Below are 16,415 nucleotides of genomic sequence, written 5' to 3' on the forward strand. Positions count from 1 at the left end.
ATCTTTCCCACAACAGCCTTTCTGGCCACATTCCTAAAGAATTTGAAAGTTTGACTGGTTTGCAGGATGTTGTCTTGTCATACAATGAGTTGGAAGGTCCAATCCCTAATAATAAAGCTTTCATGAATGCCTCATTAGAAGGTAATAAAGGTCTTTGCGGCAATGTGACTGGATTCCAACCTTGCGAAAGGCCAGCTTCTATTGTGAAGAAGCACTCAATGGCGAAGGGACTTAAACTCATCTTCATCACTGTACTTCCTATTCTAGGAGCATTAGTGCTTCTTTGTGCTTTCGCTGGTGCTCTCTTTATGCGTGACCAAAGAAGAAGAGTTGGAGACGTTGAAAGACGGGATTCCATTGACAAAGATGATGGTCTGCTTTCAATATCCTCATTACATGGAAGTTCATTATACTGGGATATCTTAAAAGCAACAGAGGAGTTTGATGCAACATTTTGCATTGGGAAAGGAGGGTTCGGAAGTGTTTACAAGGTAAATCTTCCATCATTGGGAAATGTAGCTGTGAAGCGACTTCATTCTTCATTTGAAATTAAGCATCGCAAGAGCTTCATGAATGAGGTAAGGGCATTGACAGGGATTAAGCATCGGAACATTGTGAGACTCTATGGCTTTTGTTCGAATGCACAACACTCGTTCTTGGTTTACGAGTATGTGGAGAAGGGGAGTTTGTCTAGTATTTTGAGCAACGAAGTAGAGTCCAAGAAATTGGATTGGCTTACAAGGGTGAATATCATCAAAGGTGTTGCTTATGCTTTATCCTACATGCACCACGATTGCTCACCCCAGATTGTTCATCGGGACATATCAGGCAGTAATGTTTTGCTTGACTCCGAGTTTGAAGCTCGTGTTTCTGATTTTGGCATAGCTAAGATTCTCAAGCCAGACTCATCCAATTGTACTGCACTTGCAGGCACATATGGCTATGTAGCACCAGGTAAGATCTAACTTCTTATCCTTTTTTTTTAGTTCATGAACTATATCTGCACACTCTATATTGTTTCTATCTCATTTGGAACTTTATTGTTTCAGAGCTTGCCTATACAATGAAGGTTACGGAAATGTGTGACGTCTACAGCTTTGGAGTATTAGCATTGGAGGTAATCAAAGGGAAGCATCTTGGGGAATACCTTACTCTTCTCACAAATTCATCAACAAGAGATGTGCAGCTAAGCGATTTGCTAGATGAACGCCTTCCACATCCTGAGGATGAAGTAAAAGAGTTTTTGGTATTCATTGTCAAGCTAGCAATCTCGTGTTTGGTTGAAAATCCAAAATCAAGGCCAACAATGCACTTCATCTCTCATATGTTATCAATGGATCCACCCAATCATCAGATTCCATGAAAGTGAGATTCCTCGAAATGTAAGGTGCCCTGGTATGGAAAAGATTATGCTCAGCACCAAGCGGTTGTGAAGTAACAAGTATGTTGATCAGAACTTTCACAGCAAAATATTATTAAGATTAGCCTTTCTGTATTGTTGAGTTGCTTATATAGATTACTTATTTCAATCTGAAGGTTTCAGAGCCTTTGTACTAGAATATATACAAATTACAGTATACTATATACTGATGCTAAGTAATAAAAGCAAGTTCCATGTTCGTTAAGTACTACTGATGTTATTTTAATTTTTAACTCGTGAAAAATCTTGAACTGTGAATGCTTCTATAATTTGAAACACACTGTAAGGCATGTCAAAAAGATGATATCTTAAAGATGAAAATAGAGAGGATTATGTATCAAACTAAACATATCATTGAACATTGTATGCATAGATTCCTCTTTTCAAACAGATGTATGTTCTAGTTGTAAGCTACTAGAAATATTTGCTTCAGTTCATAGAGAATCAAGTTCTTTGTTGTTCTGTTGTTTTCATCTCAAGTGGTGTTATGAATGGGTCTAGACCAGTATTGACAAAGCAGCCCAAATCCGAATTAAGTGGCTATTTGTGGGATCCGGGTTGATAAATAGAGACTTGGGAGAGCAAAATTGGTTTATGCAAATTGTTGAGAAAAAAATGTCTAGTCCTCTCATCCCCTTTCTTTGAGTTCTACTTCTCATCCCTTTCTTCTACATGTGTTCTTCAATTCCCTTTTAGTTCTTAAATTCCTTTGTAATTTCAATTACGAGTTAGTGAATAGATTTATCGGTTGTTTGAATTTGAATTGTGTTGATCTTGCTATTGGGTTTGTTACAAGTGGATTCAAGAATTCACAAATTGCAGTACTTTAGGAAAGAGACTAAATTCATGCCGTCATTGTTTTTTTTTTCTTATGTGCAAGTAGAGTTCTGCTAATATATATGTATCTCTATAATACACTGAAATCCAAACCCAATGACATTTAGAATTTTTAGCATTCCTCAAGAACATGAATGTATCTAACCAACAAAAGATAATTGTACTAATTTTTGTTGAGTAGGGTAATCAGAACATTTAAGCAAGATATAGGGATACAAAGTGTTGATTCACTATATCGACAGTAAAATTTACTATACCTTAATCTCAAGTTAGTTGAGGTCGATGGGCTCCTATTTGTATCCTTCCATTTAGATAAACAATCCAACTTTCTAATAATTTGCGTCCATTTCCACAACCGTCGTTGCCAAGTCAAGCTACTTTGTGAAGACAAACATCAATCTCAGCTAAAGAGATGAAGATCATGTGGTTTAGTTGATGGATTTAGTTGTTGGGATTAAGTAGGCGTTTGGCCATGCGATACCATATCACGATATGGTATCGTGGATGAAATCAGCGTTTGGACATGCGATTTTACGCTGATTTCATCTCATGATTCCATATCATGAGAGGTGATATCATATTCTCCAAAAACCATGATATGGAATTACATGGTGATTTCATATCATGATTTGAGATATTTTAATACAATACTTGATCCATTAATTTATATTTTGTTAAAACAACCCCACATTTATATCTACTAACCATTTGTTTCATATGTAAATAAAATTTATAATCACATCATTATTTTTTAAAATTTATTATTCTCACCGATATAAAATTTATTATTCGCACCCACATATAGTCACTTTAACTCACACCTCACAATTGTGAAACTTTTCAACATTCACTTGAAACAATTAACCGGCATGTTAAAATAGTTGCCGAGGCAATTAGTAAGATAGCACCAACATTTATACAACCAAAAAATATGACTGGTGTACATTCCAAAATTCGACATAATACTTGATTTTGGCCTTGGTTTAAGGTAAAATTTCAATCACATTAATAAATTTATTTTATGGCCTTAATAAGTGCACATTTATATTTTATGTGTAAGTTATTAGTATTTAGTTACATATTTCTGTCACATGGTAACTTTAAATTACATCCTTAGAATAAATATTATTTATTTACACAAAACTGTCTCATTTACGTCACATATGCTTTTAGTAATTCTTTATAAAATGTTTTTTGGTAGATAAATATTATGTTGTTGATGCAGTTTCCGAAACACAAAAGGATTTTTAGTTCCATACAAAGGACTACGCTATCATTTGCAAGATTATCGAGGAAGTGAAAGAGAGCCTCAAAATGCCAAAGAACTATTTAATTATAGGCATTCATCTCTGCGCAATGTGATTGAACGGACTTTTGGAGCTTGGAAAAATAGATTTAGAATATTGAAACAAGGCATGAACCATTATGATATTGATACACAAGTGAAAATTGTCATAGCTTGTGCAGTGTTACATAATTATTTGCGAAAATACCAAAGTAGTGATGAAATATTTATGGTCTATGAACATGAAGATATAGTTGCGGAGGATATTGACCAACAAATGGCTCAAAGTAACAATGTTGGTTCGTCTTCTCGGTCACATGATCAAGAAATGCAAGTTCAACGTGAGGAAATTGTTTGTACTATGTGGGAGGATTATATTAAAGACTAGTACACTACAATTTATGTTCAATTTTTTTTTATTAAATTAAAGTTAGATAAAACAATTACTTAAGTGGAGAATAAATAACTTTGTAATAATTTATTATGCGATTTTATAATTTTTTATTTATTTGATAAGATTGAATAAAAAATTGGGGCTATTTTAATAGTTTTACAACTTATGGGATTTTTTTTGTTTATAAGAAAATATACAACACAAAAATTCCATATCGCATGTCCAAACAAACCTTCAATTTCATCTCATGATTCCATATCATAATACCATCATGATTCCATATCATGGTATCATATCGCATGGCCAAACGGGCCCTAAGTCAAAATTAGTTAGAGTTAAAAAGTTGTTAAGTTGTTTAAATAAGTTCAAATAAGTAATGTGGTTTAGTTGGTGGATTTAGTTGTTGGAATTAAGTCAAAACTAGTTAGAGTTAAAAAGTTGTTAAGTTGTTTAAATAATTTCAAATAAATAATGTGGGTTAGTTGGTGAATTTAGTTGTTGGAATTAAGTCAAAACTAGTTAGAGTTAAAAAGTTGTTTAAATAAGTTCAAATAAATAATGTGATTTAGCTGGTGGATTTTGTTGGTGGAATTAGTTCAAATAAAGTTTAATTAACCCCTAGTTAGTTTTACTCATTATTTGAAATATTTTGGTTTAGTTGGCGGAAATAATTCAAAACTAGTTAGAGTTAATGTTATTTAGTTGTTGAAATTAAAATTTATCATTATTGAACTGATAGACCGCTTACACAAGAAGAAAACGAGAATCTTTGGCAACAGAGTGCAGGTGAACCGATTAGAGGTTCAATCTACGGCTTAACAGAAAAGGCGTATAAGAAGAAGAAGTCTTGGTATTGTGGTTCATCATCCTCAAGCTTCGATGGTGGGGATAGAGAGACAATATCTGCAATGGAGGGTAAGATATCTTATCCTAATGCCGAGCTTGCTGTTGTAGCCGACAGAGAGAAGAAGAGGGAAGAAAGGAGAGTGAGGGTGATGAGGAGTAGTTGTATCTATTTGACATTTTAGACTTCTATATTTTTGGAATTGTTTGATCCTATTTTAGTTTATTTTGAAGTTGGATGGAGTTTATTTTGAAGTTGGATGAAGTTTATTTTGAAGTTGGATGAAGTTTAAAAATACCAACCTCCAGAGGTCGGAATTTAAAAATTAAAATTAAAATATACCGACTTCCGGAGGTCGAAAATATTAAAAATTAAAAATTAACAAATATCGACCTCCAGATGTCGGTATTTCAAAATATGAGAAATAAATATTCTGACATTCAGAAGACGGAAATAATAAAAATAAAAAATAAACAAATATATAAAAGTGACCTCAGGAAGTTGGAAAATAAATAATGAATTTTCCGACCTAAAATTAGAACTGACCTCGAGAGGTCAGTAAATACCGATCTCCAGAGGTCGGTATTGAATAGCGACCAAGCTTTTTCCGACCTAAGCTGTAAAGTCGGTATTTGATCGGTATTTCAGGGAATATCGACCTCCGAAAGTCGATATTTGTAGGTCGGTATTCATTGTTTTTTTAGTAGTGAGATTGCTTCTTCTCTTGGCCACTTGATTGGACCCTCTGGTTCACCCCACTAAGCATCAAAGCAAAAAGCTGCATTCTCTGATGTTAAGAACTTGCCACAAAAGCAGCATCACATTGATAACAGTCTAATAACAACATCTTTTTGAAGTTGATCAAACCACATTTCACTGTTAGATATTGCTGATCCCTATTTTCTGCAACCAGTTAAAGTCCTTTAGCGTAGGGTGGTTCAATAGGGTAATAAGGCTCGTGATTTATGAATTATTTTATGAATTGATGAAATATGAAGAAGCAGAAACAAAAAATGACAGGCAGAGTGTCGAAGCTATTGACTGTGCTAAACAACGCATGATGAGAAGAAAAGCACAATACAGGCAGAAATATGGATGCTACTTCATTTACCTTGTTATTATAGAACTAGCAGCCATTGATGCAATATCGATAGCGAAGTAAACCCTAATTCTAAGAAATAAGAAAAAAGAGATAGAAGATAGACACACGAAAGGAACTAATTGACAATTATAACTATAGAAAGCTAATGCCTTCAATTAAGATTCCAATAAGGAGCACCAAATCGGCAATGAAATCCTCAAGCAAGCAATCCCACTCTCGCAACTCCAACTTTGGTGTGCACAAGTTGACCTTAAACTTGTAAAGAGTTGAACAAGTAGAAACATGTGTTTAGCTTGACAATTTGGTTCTACATTGATCTGTGTCTACTTGTTCAACTTTATACAAATTTAAGCATTTATTCTTGCATACCTAAAATTAGAGGGTCTATGTTGGCTAAAACCAAGTAAACGGACATATTTATGTATTATGCTAATTGTAGATGCAAAAGAAAAACGTTGGACAACCCTGCATTTCTCAAACTGTCCCTTTGAACTGAGACCTCTGCAGTTCCAACTTAATTAAGCCGTTGAAATTTTCCAAGTAAGCAGATGTTAACGGAACTTGCAATAATTCCACCCAATATGGCCCATGAAGATGATACAACTGTTAGTCAATGCCAAAGACTTGCAAAATTTCCAAAAAAAATGATAGAAAATCTCCCAATATTTCCACAACTTTTAAACCTGGCCAATTAAAATGTTTCCACAAACATTTGTTTTTCTTTGGTATTTACTTTCATGGATAGTGAGACCATTGACTTGAAGTCGTTCTACACGTAATTCACAAGGTGAGAAATAAATGCTATTGACTCACCAACACTTATAAAACTTTGTTTGAATGGTTGTTACGTGTTGTTTCATAATGTATCTATTGTATTGTGTTGTATCGTATTGTATTGTGGATAGATTGTATTGTTCTATGCCGTAACATAATGTCATACATCAACAATTTGAATGATAAACCTATAAAAAAAAATAAGGGAGGGATAGAACTACTATAGAAATGTAGGGTAAAGAATAAAATAGGATTATTAAATAATAAGTAAAAGACAAAATGAGAAGAAAAAAAATGCGATCAGGCTAAACCGATCGTTACATTAAATGAGACTTTTGGTCGTTACCTAATCATGGATTTAAACAATACGATACAATAAAATTTAAATAACAGCCAAAACAAAAATGATATTCAAACTAACAATACAATGCAATACAATGGGTAACAACCATTCAAACAAGGTATAATAGTGATTCATTACAATATTTATACAACTATACCTGCACAACTTCATCACAAAACCAAAAACAATCAATCATTTAGCCTTGATGATGGTTCCCACAATATTTTATATCCTTCCCTTCTTATATCTTTTCATAGTTATAACTTTTGCTTCCACTGAGGAAGCAACTGCTCTTCTTAAATGGAAAGCAACATTCCTAAACCAGAACAATTCCTTACAGGCTTCATGGACACTAAGTAGTCCTGCTGGTACCAAGAATTCTTCCAGAATTGGAGCGACGAGTTCTGATGCATGCAGGGGCTGGTATGGAGTTGTATGCGTTAATGGTCGGGTTAACAGGTTGAATATTACAAATGCTAGTGTCATTGGCACACTGTATGATTTTCCATTTTCATCACTCCCTTTTCTTGAATATGTTGATCTTAGTATGAACCAGCTCTCTGGCACCATCCCACCTGAAATTGGTAAGCTTGCTAATCTTGTCTACCTTGACTTGTCTGTCAATCATATTTCGGGCACAATCCCCCTACAAATCAGCTCACTAATAAAGCTTGAGACCCTCCACATATTTGACAACCAATTAAATGGTTCCATTCCGAGGGAAATAGGTCGCCTAAGGTCTCTTACTGATCTAGCTTTGAGTTCTAACTTTCTTAGTGGTTCAATTCCTGCTTCATTGGGTAATTTGAACAATTTGTCTTTTTTGTATCTTTATAATAATAAGCTTTCTGGCTCCATTCCTTCAGAAATAGGAGAACTTGTCAATCTTGTTGAAGCTTATATTGATAGAAACCAATTAACAGGTCATATTCCTCCAGAAATAGGTAATTTGATCAATGCAAAAGTGTTCTATGCTTTTTCCAATAACTTGTCTGGTCCCATTCCTGATGAAATTGGGAAAATGAAGTCACTTGAGAACTTAAGCTTCCAGACAAACAATCTTTCTGGTCCAATTCCCAAAACAATAGGTGACTTAACTGAGCTCAAACTCTTGCACCTTTATTCCAACCAACTTTCTGGTCCCATTCCTAGTGACTTGGGGAATCTGAAAAAATTGAATGATCTGCAATTATCCAATAATCAACTTACTGGTCCTATTCCTGGTTCATTTGGCAATTTGAGAAACTTGCAATTTCTGTATCTCCGTGCCAACAAACTTTCTGGTTCTATTCCAAAAGATCTTGCATATTTGGATAACTTGGTTATAATGGAAATGGATGAAAATCAGTTTTCAGGCCATTTGCCTGAGCATCTTTGTCAAGGTGGAAAACTTGAGAACTTCATGGTGAATGGTAACAAGCTGACAGGGCCAATACCAAGAAGCTTTAGCAAGTGCTCGAGTTTCAAAAGAGTTCGCTTGGATAACAACAGTTTTACTGGGAATTTATCTGAAGCTTTTGGCGTCCATCCACACCTTTACTTCATTGATTTGAGTGATAATGATTTTCATGGTGAACTCAGCAGAAACTGGGGGAAATGCAAGAAATTGACTAATTTTCAGATAGCCAGAAATAACATTAGTGGTAGCATACCACCAGAGATTGGAAACATCAAAGGTCTTTTGGGACTTGATCTTTCAGCAAATCATTTGATTGGGCAGATACCAAAGGAATTTGGAAAATTAACCTCTCTGGTTAAGCTTTCTGTGCAAAATAACAATATTTCTGGCAATATTCCTATAGAACTTGGGGCACTGACAAAGTTAGATTCCCTAGATCTGTCAAACAATAGATTGAATGGGTCGATCCCAACGTTTATAGGAGATTACCAGCACCTATTTCACTTGAACCTGAGTTGTAACAAGTTTGGGCAGAAAATTCCAAAGGAGATAGGGAGGATAACTCATCTTAGTGTACTTGATTTGAGCTATAATCTTCTTGATGGAGAAATACCTGCTCAGTTAGCTAGTTTGCTGGACTTGGCAAACTTGAATCTTTCCCACAACAGCCTTTCTGGGCGTATTCCTGAAGAATTTGAAAGTTTGACCAGTTTGCAGGATGTTATCTTGTCATACAATGAGTTGGAAGGTCCAATCCCTAATAATAAAGCTTTCATGAATGCCTCATTAGAAGGTAATAAAGATCTTTGTGGCAATGTGATTGGATTCCAACCTTGCGAAAGGCCATCTTCTATTGTGAAGAAGCACTCAATGGCGAAGGGACATAAACTCATCCTCATCACTGTACTTCCTATTATGGGAGCACTAGTACTACTCTGTGCTTTCATTGGTGTTCTCTTTATGTGTAATAAAAGAAGGAGAGTTAGAGACGTTGAAAGAAGGGATTCCAGTGATGATGTTGATGGTTTGATTTCCATATCCACATTACATGGAAATGCATTGTACTGGGATATCTTAAAAGCCACAAAGGAGTTTGATGCAATGTTTTGCATCGGAAAAGGAGGATCTGGAAGCGTTTACAAGGTAAAGCTTCCAACGCTTGAGAATGTAGCTGTGAAGAGACTTCATTCTTCATTTGAGGTTACCCATCGCAAAAGCTTCATGAATGAGATAAGGTCATTGACAAGGATCAAGCATCGCAACATTGTGAAACTCTATGCCTTCTGTTCAAATGCACAACACTCATTCTTGGTTTACGAGTACATGGAGAAGGGGAGCTTGTCTGGTATTTTGAGCAATGAAGTAGAGTCCAAGAAATTGGATTGGCTTACAAGGGTGAATATCATCAAAGGTGTTGCTTATGCTTTATCTTACATGCACCATGATTGCTCACCCCCGATTGTTCATCGAGACATATCAAGCAGTAATGTTTTGCTTGATTCCGAGTATGAAGCTCGTGTTTCAGATTTTGGCATAGCTAAGATTCTTAAGCCAGACTCATCCAATTGTACTGCACTTGCAGGTACATATGGCTATGTAGCACCAGGTAAGATCTAACTTCTTATCCTTTTATTAGTTCATGAGATATTTCTGCAGAGTCTATATTGTTTCTATCTCATTTGGAACTTTATTGTTTTAGAGCTTGCCTATACAATGAAGGTGACGGAAATGTGTGACGTCTATAGTTTTGGAGTATTAGCATTGGAGGTAATCAAAGGAAAGCATCTTGGGGAATACATTACTGTGCTAGCAAATTCATCGACCAGAGATCATGTGCAGCTTAGCGATTTGCTAGATGAACGCCTTCCATATCCTGAAGATGGAGTAAAAGAGGTTTTGGTTTTTATCATCAAGCTAGCAAGCTCATGTTTGCTTGAAACTCCAAAATCAAGGCCAACAATGCACTTCATCTCCAGTATGTTGTCAATGGATCCACCTGTTTCTCAAATAACTTCTATGAAGGCGAAAAGCGTCCCCGAGATGTAAGGTGTCTGTGTATGAAAAAAAAAAAAAGAAGCAAGTTTAGACACCAAGTGGTTGTGAAGTAAGAATAAGAAGCTATTATTACTGGTACTACTATTTGTGTATTTTATTGTTAGTTATGCTTATCTAGTTTAGTGTTGTACTAGAGTGGATACAATATCAAGTAGAAGGTAATATTTTAATTTTCTTGTGCCAATAAGTGCTAATAGAAATAGTTTTATGTTTGCTAAAGATGAACAAGTTAAAGATGTAGTAATACTTGTAAGTTGTAACATTTGTATACCCTGTAATTCATTTCAAAGAATGATATTTTAAAGATGAAAATAGAGAGTATTATGCATCAAACTAACATCATGGATGTATGCATAAATTTAGACAGTCTGTAGTTGTAAAATACTGGAAATATTTCACTTGTACATGTTACTAGAGAAACAAATTTCTTTGTTATTTTTAAACATAGCTTCCGCATAAATTGCCTTACATGGAAAACCTTATGGGGCGTTAGAGTTTGTTTGAACGTGCTTATAGCTTTTGGTTTATAAGCCAAAAAACATAAGTTAGGAATTTAGACTATTATTTTTGTCTTTTAACTTATAAAAATGCTTTTAAAGGCTATTTTGATTTAAAAAACACTTAAAATAAGTCAATGCAAAAAGGCTTTTAGTGCATGTTTGTGTATTGACTTTTGGCTTAAAAAACAAGTGCTTATAAATATTTATTTTATTTTATTCAAACATTATAAAACTGTTTAAAAACCATTTTAACTTAACAAAACATAAAATATGTCGATCCAGGCTCTTTAGTCATCTTGATTTTAGTTTTAACCAAATTTGAAAGACAACATTTTGCATATTTGCTCTTGCTATTAATGAATGGTGCCCTTGTTACACTTTTCGTCTGTTCATACACTTTTCGTTAATAAATCGTCTTAAATTTATGCTATTTGTCATTTATAAATTTGCCTCTCACTTTTGGTTAATTCATACCTTTGTTGTTAGCAAATCATCTCGTATTTGTTCTTTGTCATTGATGACATTCTAACGTGAAATACCTGAGATTCTATATTCAAATTTATCCATCAATTTTTTATTAGTAGTATATTTTAAGACATTGCACACATTAGGGGATTTGTTAGTGTCAATAAAAAAAAAAAGAATACTTTTCCTAAGAACGGGATTAATATTAGATCAAAAGTGTAATGGATGGCAAAATTTGCTTCATTACATGATCAAATCTTATTTGACCCTTTCTACATCATATAATTTATTAGCTAAGAAATAGAGACACAAAATAATAATTATCCCCTGTTTCTATTTAAGTATCTTAGTTACTATTTAGATAATCAAAGAATGTATTCTTTTATTAAAGTTTTTTTCAAATACTTTCTAGATATTTTGCATTGTCAACTATTGTGTCTAATAATATTATTTTTTATGTAATTTCCTAAATATGCAAATCTTTATTTTCAAAAAATTAAAGATTTTATGTTTAGATTCATTTCGAACATTAATTAGTTCAAACCTCTTATTCTAGATTAAGATAATCTTTCTCGGAGAGAGGGAGAAATAGAATTCATGGATTTATATGCGTTTGTTATATAAAGGCAAAATGAAAAGTAAATTATCAATATAAAAATATTTATCCCTTGATAAAAAATGGCCACTAGAGCAAAGTTACCAATATTAAAGATTTTCCCTTTTTATATTTAGTTTATTTTTTTTAATCCAACTTTAGTTACCGACACTAGACCCCAATTTAACATGATTAAATATGACTTTAATTCTTAATAGTACCCAATAATTACTCCGCCACCCACCCAACCCCTAAAAGGCAATTGATGCTGTGATTTTTGGAGGCACAATATATATAATGCTATTATATATATATATTATATTTCACAAACCAAATTCATAAGGAAGAGCTTGCAAGATATTTAATCAGAAGATAATGTATACACATATTAATGGTGTTTAATTGCCTTCTTTCCCCCTAAATATCACGCTAGTTGTATAATCCTTCAATTTATAAAAAAAGAATGATATAGTTTGATTTGATATAAAGTTAAAAAAAATAAGAAGATTTATCAATCTTGTGATTCTAAAATAAAAATTGTGTGCAATGTATTAAAATATCATTTAATTTTTTGGCCTAAAATATATTATGTGAAAAACTAAAATTAAAATATTATCAAAAAAATAATTAAAATCATACCTTTTAAATCAATTAAAAGGAAAAGTAAGTCATTATCTTTTAAATGGGAGAGTAACTATTCTTGTACCGTTGTGTGCAAATAAGTCAAGTGAAGAGCATAGCAAAAATAACTATCAATAAGATGCTAAAAATTAGAATCTTATAATATGCAACAAGCACATGAAATTATGAAACGAAAAACATATGTGATGCAGTTTTTTTAATCAGTTTATAAAATTAATGAATAATTTGTCATATTATGTCTATTTTAGTTTTACTATTGAATTCTATTCATTTTTCAATATTCAGATGACTAATATTTAATAAGGGTGATTTGATAAAATTACTTTTATCAGATCATTTAATTTTTGTGTCAAGTCAATAATAAACACTTATTATTGAACCGCGTGAGCAATACTTTAACCAAAAAAAAAAAAAGAGAAGGTGAAATAAATGGGGAACTAAACAACTTTGTAGGCATTTGGTGAAAGGGATATGGTGAGTAGGGGCCACGTGTGAGAATATGTGGATCTTTTATTTAAGATCCAGAGAAAAGATATAGTACTATATTTATAAATACAATATGCTTATTCATTAAATTAAATTAACACGTACATGTGGCACGTAGTGGCATGTGATGTGGCCGGCTACTACGAAAATGATTGAAATTCTGCAATCATATTACTTTAATTTAATTAATTGATTGATCAGGTCTGATTTTTGGTTCAAATGTGAGATTTTTTCATCTTACAAATTTTGTATACTCACCGGGTTTTCCACTATTCAGTATACAATATTTTGTAAATATATACTCCCTCCATTTCATTTTAGGCAGCTCCTTTTCTTTTCTAATTTGTTCCAAAAAAAAAAAAAAAACTTAATTATAATTTTTTTTATTTTTAATAAAATAATTTATCATTACATAAATATCTAATAATTATTTTAGATTACAAATTTTATAAATGTCAAGTTATACCACATTAATGAGATGGGTGGAGTAATATGAATATAAACATAAGTAATTGCAAACATTATCAATGTACAATACTAAATATTATTCTTATAAACTCTATCAAAACGAGCGGTAATTTCAGTGATACATTCAGCTTAATTTGTTTTTTTGACACCACTCCACGCGGAAAAACTAAAAAAACACAAAAAGAGGGCCCTATTGTAGATCAAAGGTGATCTTTATGTGTCTTTAAAAAGGAAAGAAGGGAAGCGGAAAAAATTGACTCCATACTCATCACTCTGCATTTTCGAGTCTTCACAATCATATCCTCCTAACCACACACAGAAGAAGAAAATGGCAAGTCTTACAGTTCCGGCAGAAGTTCCTTCCGTCGCTGAAGACTGTGAACAACTCCGATCTGCCTTCAAAGGTATTAAAGTCAACTTATAATACCATTGGATCTCTCAACAACTTATCATAAGAATATACAGATTCACTACTTTGATTTTTCTAGCATATTCTAGATTCTGTTTACTATCTTTTGCGATTATAGAGATCTTAATTTTTTAGATTGATCGGTGATGTAAACTTCAAAATTGACTGAAGTTAAACTTCTGGAATGATCATTTTGGAATTGATTGTTGTAGGATGGGGAACGAACGAGAAGTTGATTATATCAATTTTGGCTCATAGAAATGCTACTCAGCGCAAATTGATTCGACAGACTTATGCTGAGACTTTTGGGGAAGATCTACTTAAAGAGTTGGACAGAGAACTTACCCATGATTTTGAGGTTATTTTCATAATTACAGAAAAAAAAATGTTTGAATTCTTAGTTGATCATTGAGTTTCTGAGTTACTCTGTGTGATCAAAGGCAGATCTATGACATGAATATATATATATATATATATAATAAAATCATACTTATTCTGAACCCAGTGACTCTAGATTATGGATTCAACTTCGATTGTGATCAGAGGCAGATCTATGAAAAATATGTATTAGTATGTCAAAATATGAAAATGTCTACATGTGTAATAAAATCATACGTGTTTTGAACTTACTGACTCGAGATCCTGGATTCACCGTTTTGACATTTTGATTGTATGTGGACTTTGATTAGAAATGCTAACCAACACTTGTGTTTTGTTTTTCTTGAATGCTTTTCTCAGAAATTGGTGCTAATATGGACACTGGATCCGTCAGAACGTGATGCCTATTTGGCTAAGGAAGCTACTAAGAGATGGACAAAAAGCAACTTTGTTCTTGTGGAGATAGCTTGTACTAGATCTCCTAAAGAACTGGTTTTGGCAAGGGAAGCTTATCATGCTCGTAACAAGAAATCTCTCGAAGAGGACGTTGCTTATCACACTACTGGGGATCACCGCAAGGTATATCATTCAAAGCACTCTAGTTGCAAGTAGTCTCATTTGTAGCTCTGTATCCAAGTCTTTATCAATAATTCATGAAGTTGTTGTCAAATTACACGAGGTTTGAATGGTGTCTATGAAGCATTTGCTCTGTTTTTGGAGGTCGAGAAGGACAGATAATCGACAAAGTACAACTTTTTAATTCTATAGTTCTTGTTATTGTAACATATTGTCGAGGCAAGAATGTCTCTGTGCCACATTGCAATGTAGGCTATATCTAATGTTCAATTCGAGAAGGACAGATAATCGACAAAGTACAACTTTTTAATTCTATAGTTCTTGTTATTGTAACATATTGTCGAGGCAAGAATGTCTCTGTGCCACATTGCAATGTAGGCTATATCTAATGTTCATTGAACTCCATGCTTGTTTGGATGAATAGTGACAGTGAATTAACTTTGGGGATTGATCATTTAAGTTTCCAACTTCTTTCAGCTTTTGGTACCTCTTGTGAGCTCCTACCGATATGGAGGAGACGAGGTGGACTTGCGCCTTGCTAAAGCAGAATCTAAAGTGCTGCATGAGAAGATCTCCGATAAGGCTTACAGTGACGATGAGGTCATTAGAATTTTAGCCACAAGGAGCAAAGCGCAACTCAATGCTACTTTGAATCATTACAAAGATGAATATGGTGAGGATATCCTAAAGGTACAGATGCATGCTCCATTTCTTTCAGTCATACTTTTTTCTACTGTTGGACTGGCTTTTTATTTCTGCTATATTGAATTATTGAGTTCTTTTGTTAATGAGCAGCAATTGGAAGATGAGGATGAGTTTGTTGCACTATTGAGGGCCACCATAAAAGGTCTTGTCTACCCTGAGCACTATTTCGTGGAGGTTCTTCGTGATGCAATTAACAGGAGAGGAACAGAGGAAGATCATCTGAGCCGAGTTATTGCTACAAGGGCTGAGGTCGATCTGAAGACTATCGCTAACGAGTACCAGAAGAGGGATAGCATTCCTCTGGGTCGCGCCATTGCCAAAGATACAGGAGGAGATTATGAGAATATGCTGGTGGCTTTACTTGGACAAGAGGAGGAATGAGGAGGCTTGGCTCACTTCTGTTTTATAATGACCAGAATAAATATGCCATCTCCCATATATTTCAGAGTTGGCATCTGTTTGATGATTGAGTGTGGTCTGTTTCACATGAGCTTTTAGTCCTTTTCTTCGTGTGAGAAACTTTGAATATGCATCTTTGTGCTGTCTAAAAATATTTTCTAATAATTTGCATTAATTACTTATCATCTTGTATCCATTACAATATCTTCAACTACGCCTCAGTTTCAAGCAAGTTGAGATCTATCAATGTCACTTCATTTAAACTCGTCTTACTTCAATATATGCATATTACAAGAGAAAGCTAACCCCTTGATGTTAAAAACACCAGATAAACATGAA

General features: G+C 33.7%; 3 protein-coding genes across 4 annotated transcripts in view; all 3 read left to right on the forward strand.

The window, feature by feature from the left end:
- LOC125814137 (inactive TPR repeat-containing thioredoxin TTL3-like) overlaps nt 1–16,415 on the forward strand; it is a 172,414-nt gene that overhangs the window by 84,953 nt on the left and 71,046 nt on the right. The window lies entirely within an intron of this gene.
- On the forward strand, nt 7–10,668 carry LOC125814143 (MDIS1-interacting receptor like kinase 2-like). 2 transcript variants are annotated; one of them, XM_049493599.1, is made up of 3 exons: nt 7–759; nt 9,810–10,004; nt 10,098–10,668. In XM_049493599.1, the coding sequence occupies exons 1-3, from the start codon at nt 123–125 to the stop codon at nt 10,442–10,444; spliced, it is 1,179 nt and encodes a 392-aa protein (XP_049349556.1). In that variant the 5' UTR covers nt 7–122; the 3' UTR covers nt 10,445–10,668. The 2 variants fall into 2 exon arrangements, with proteins under 2 accessions (XP_049349556.1, XP_049349557.1); XM_049493600.1 differs by lacking the exons at nt 9,810–10,004; nt 10,098–10,668 and adding an exon at nt 1,050–1,625 and having other exon boundaries at nt 7–954.
- On the forward strand, nt 13,788–16,243 carry LOC125814152 (annexin Gh1-like). Its single transcript, XM_049493609.1, has 5 exons — nt 13,788–14,013; nt 14,231–14,376; nt 14,757–14,975; nt 15,450–15,662; nt 15,768–16,243. Exons 1-5 carry the CDS (start codon nt 13,938–13,940, stop codon nt 16,056–16,058), a joined length of 945 nt encoding a protein of 314 aa, XP_049349566.1. The 5' UTR covers nt 13,788–13,937; the 3' UTR covers nt 16,059–16,243.

Source organism: Solanum verrucosum, unplaced genomic scaffold (genome assembly GCF_900185275.1).
Source record: "Solanum verrucosum unplaced genomic scaffold, falcon-dt-bn FXZP01000230.1, whole genome shotgun sequence".
Classification (NCBI taxonomy): domain Eukaryota; kingdom Viridiplantae; phylum Streptophyta; class Magnoliopsida; order Solanales; family Solanaceae; genus Solanum; species Solanum verrucosum.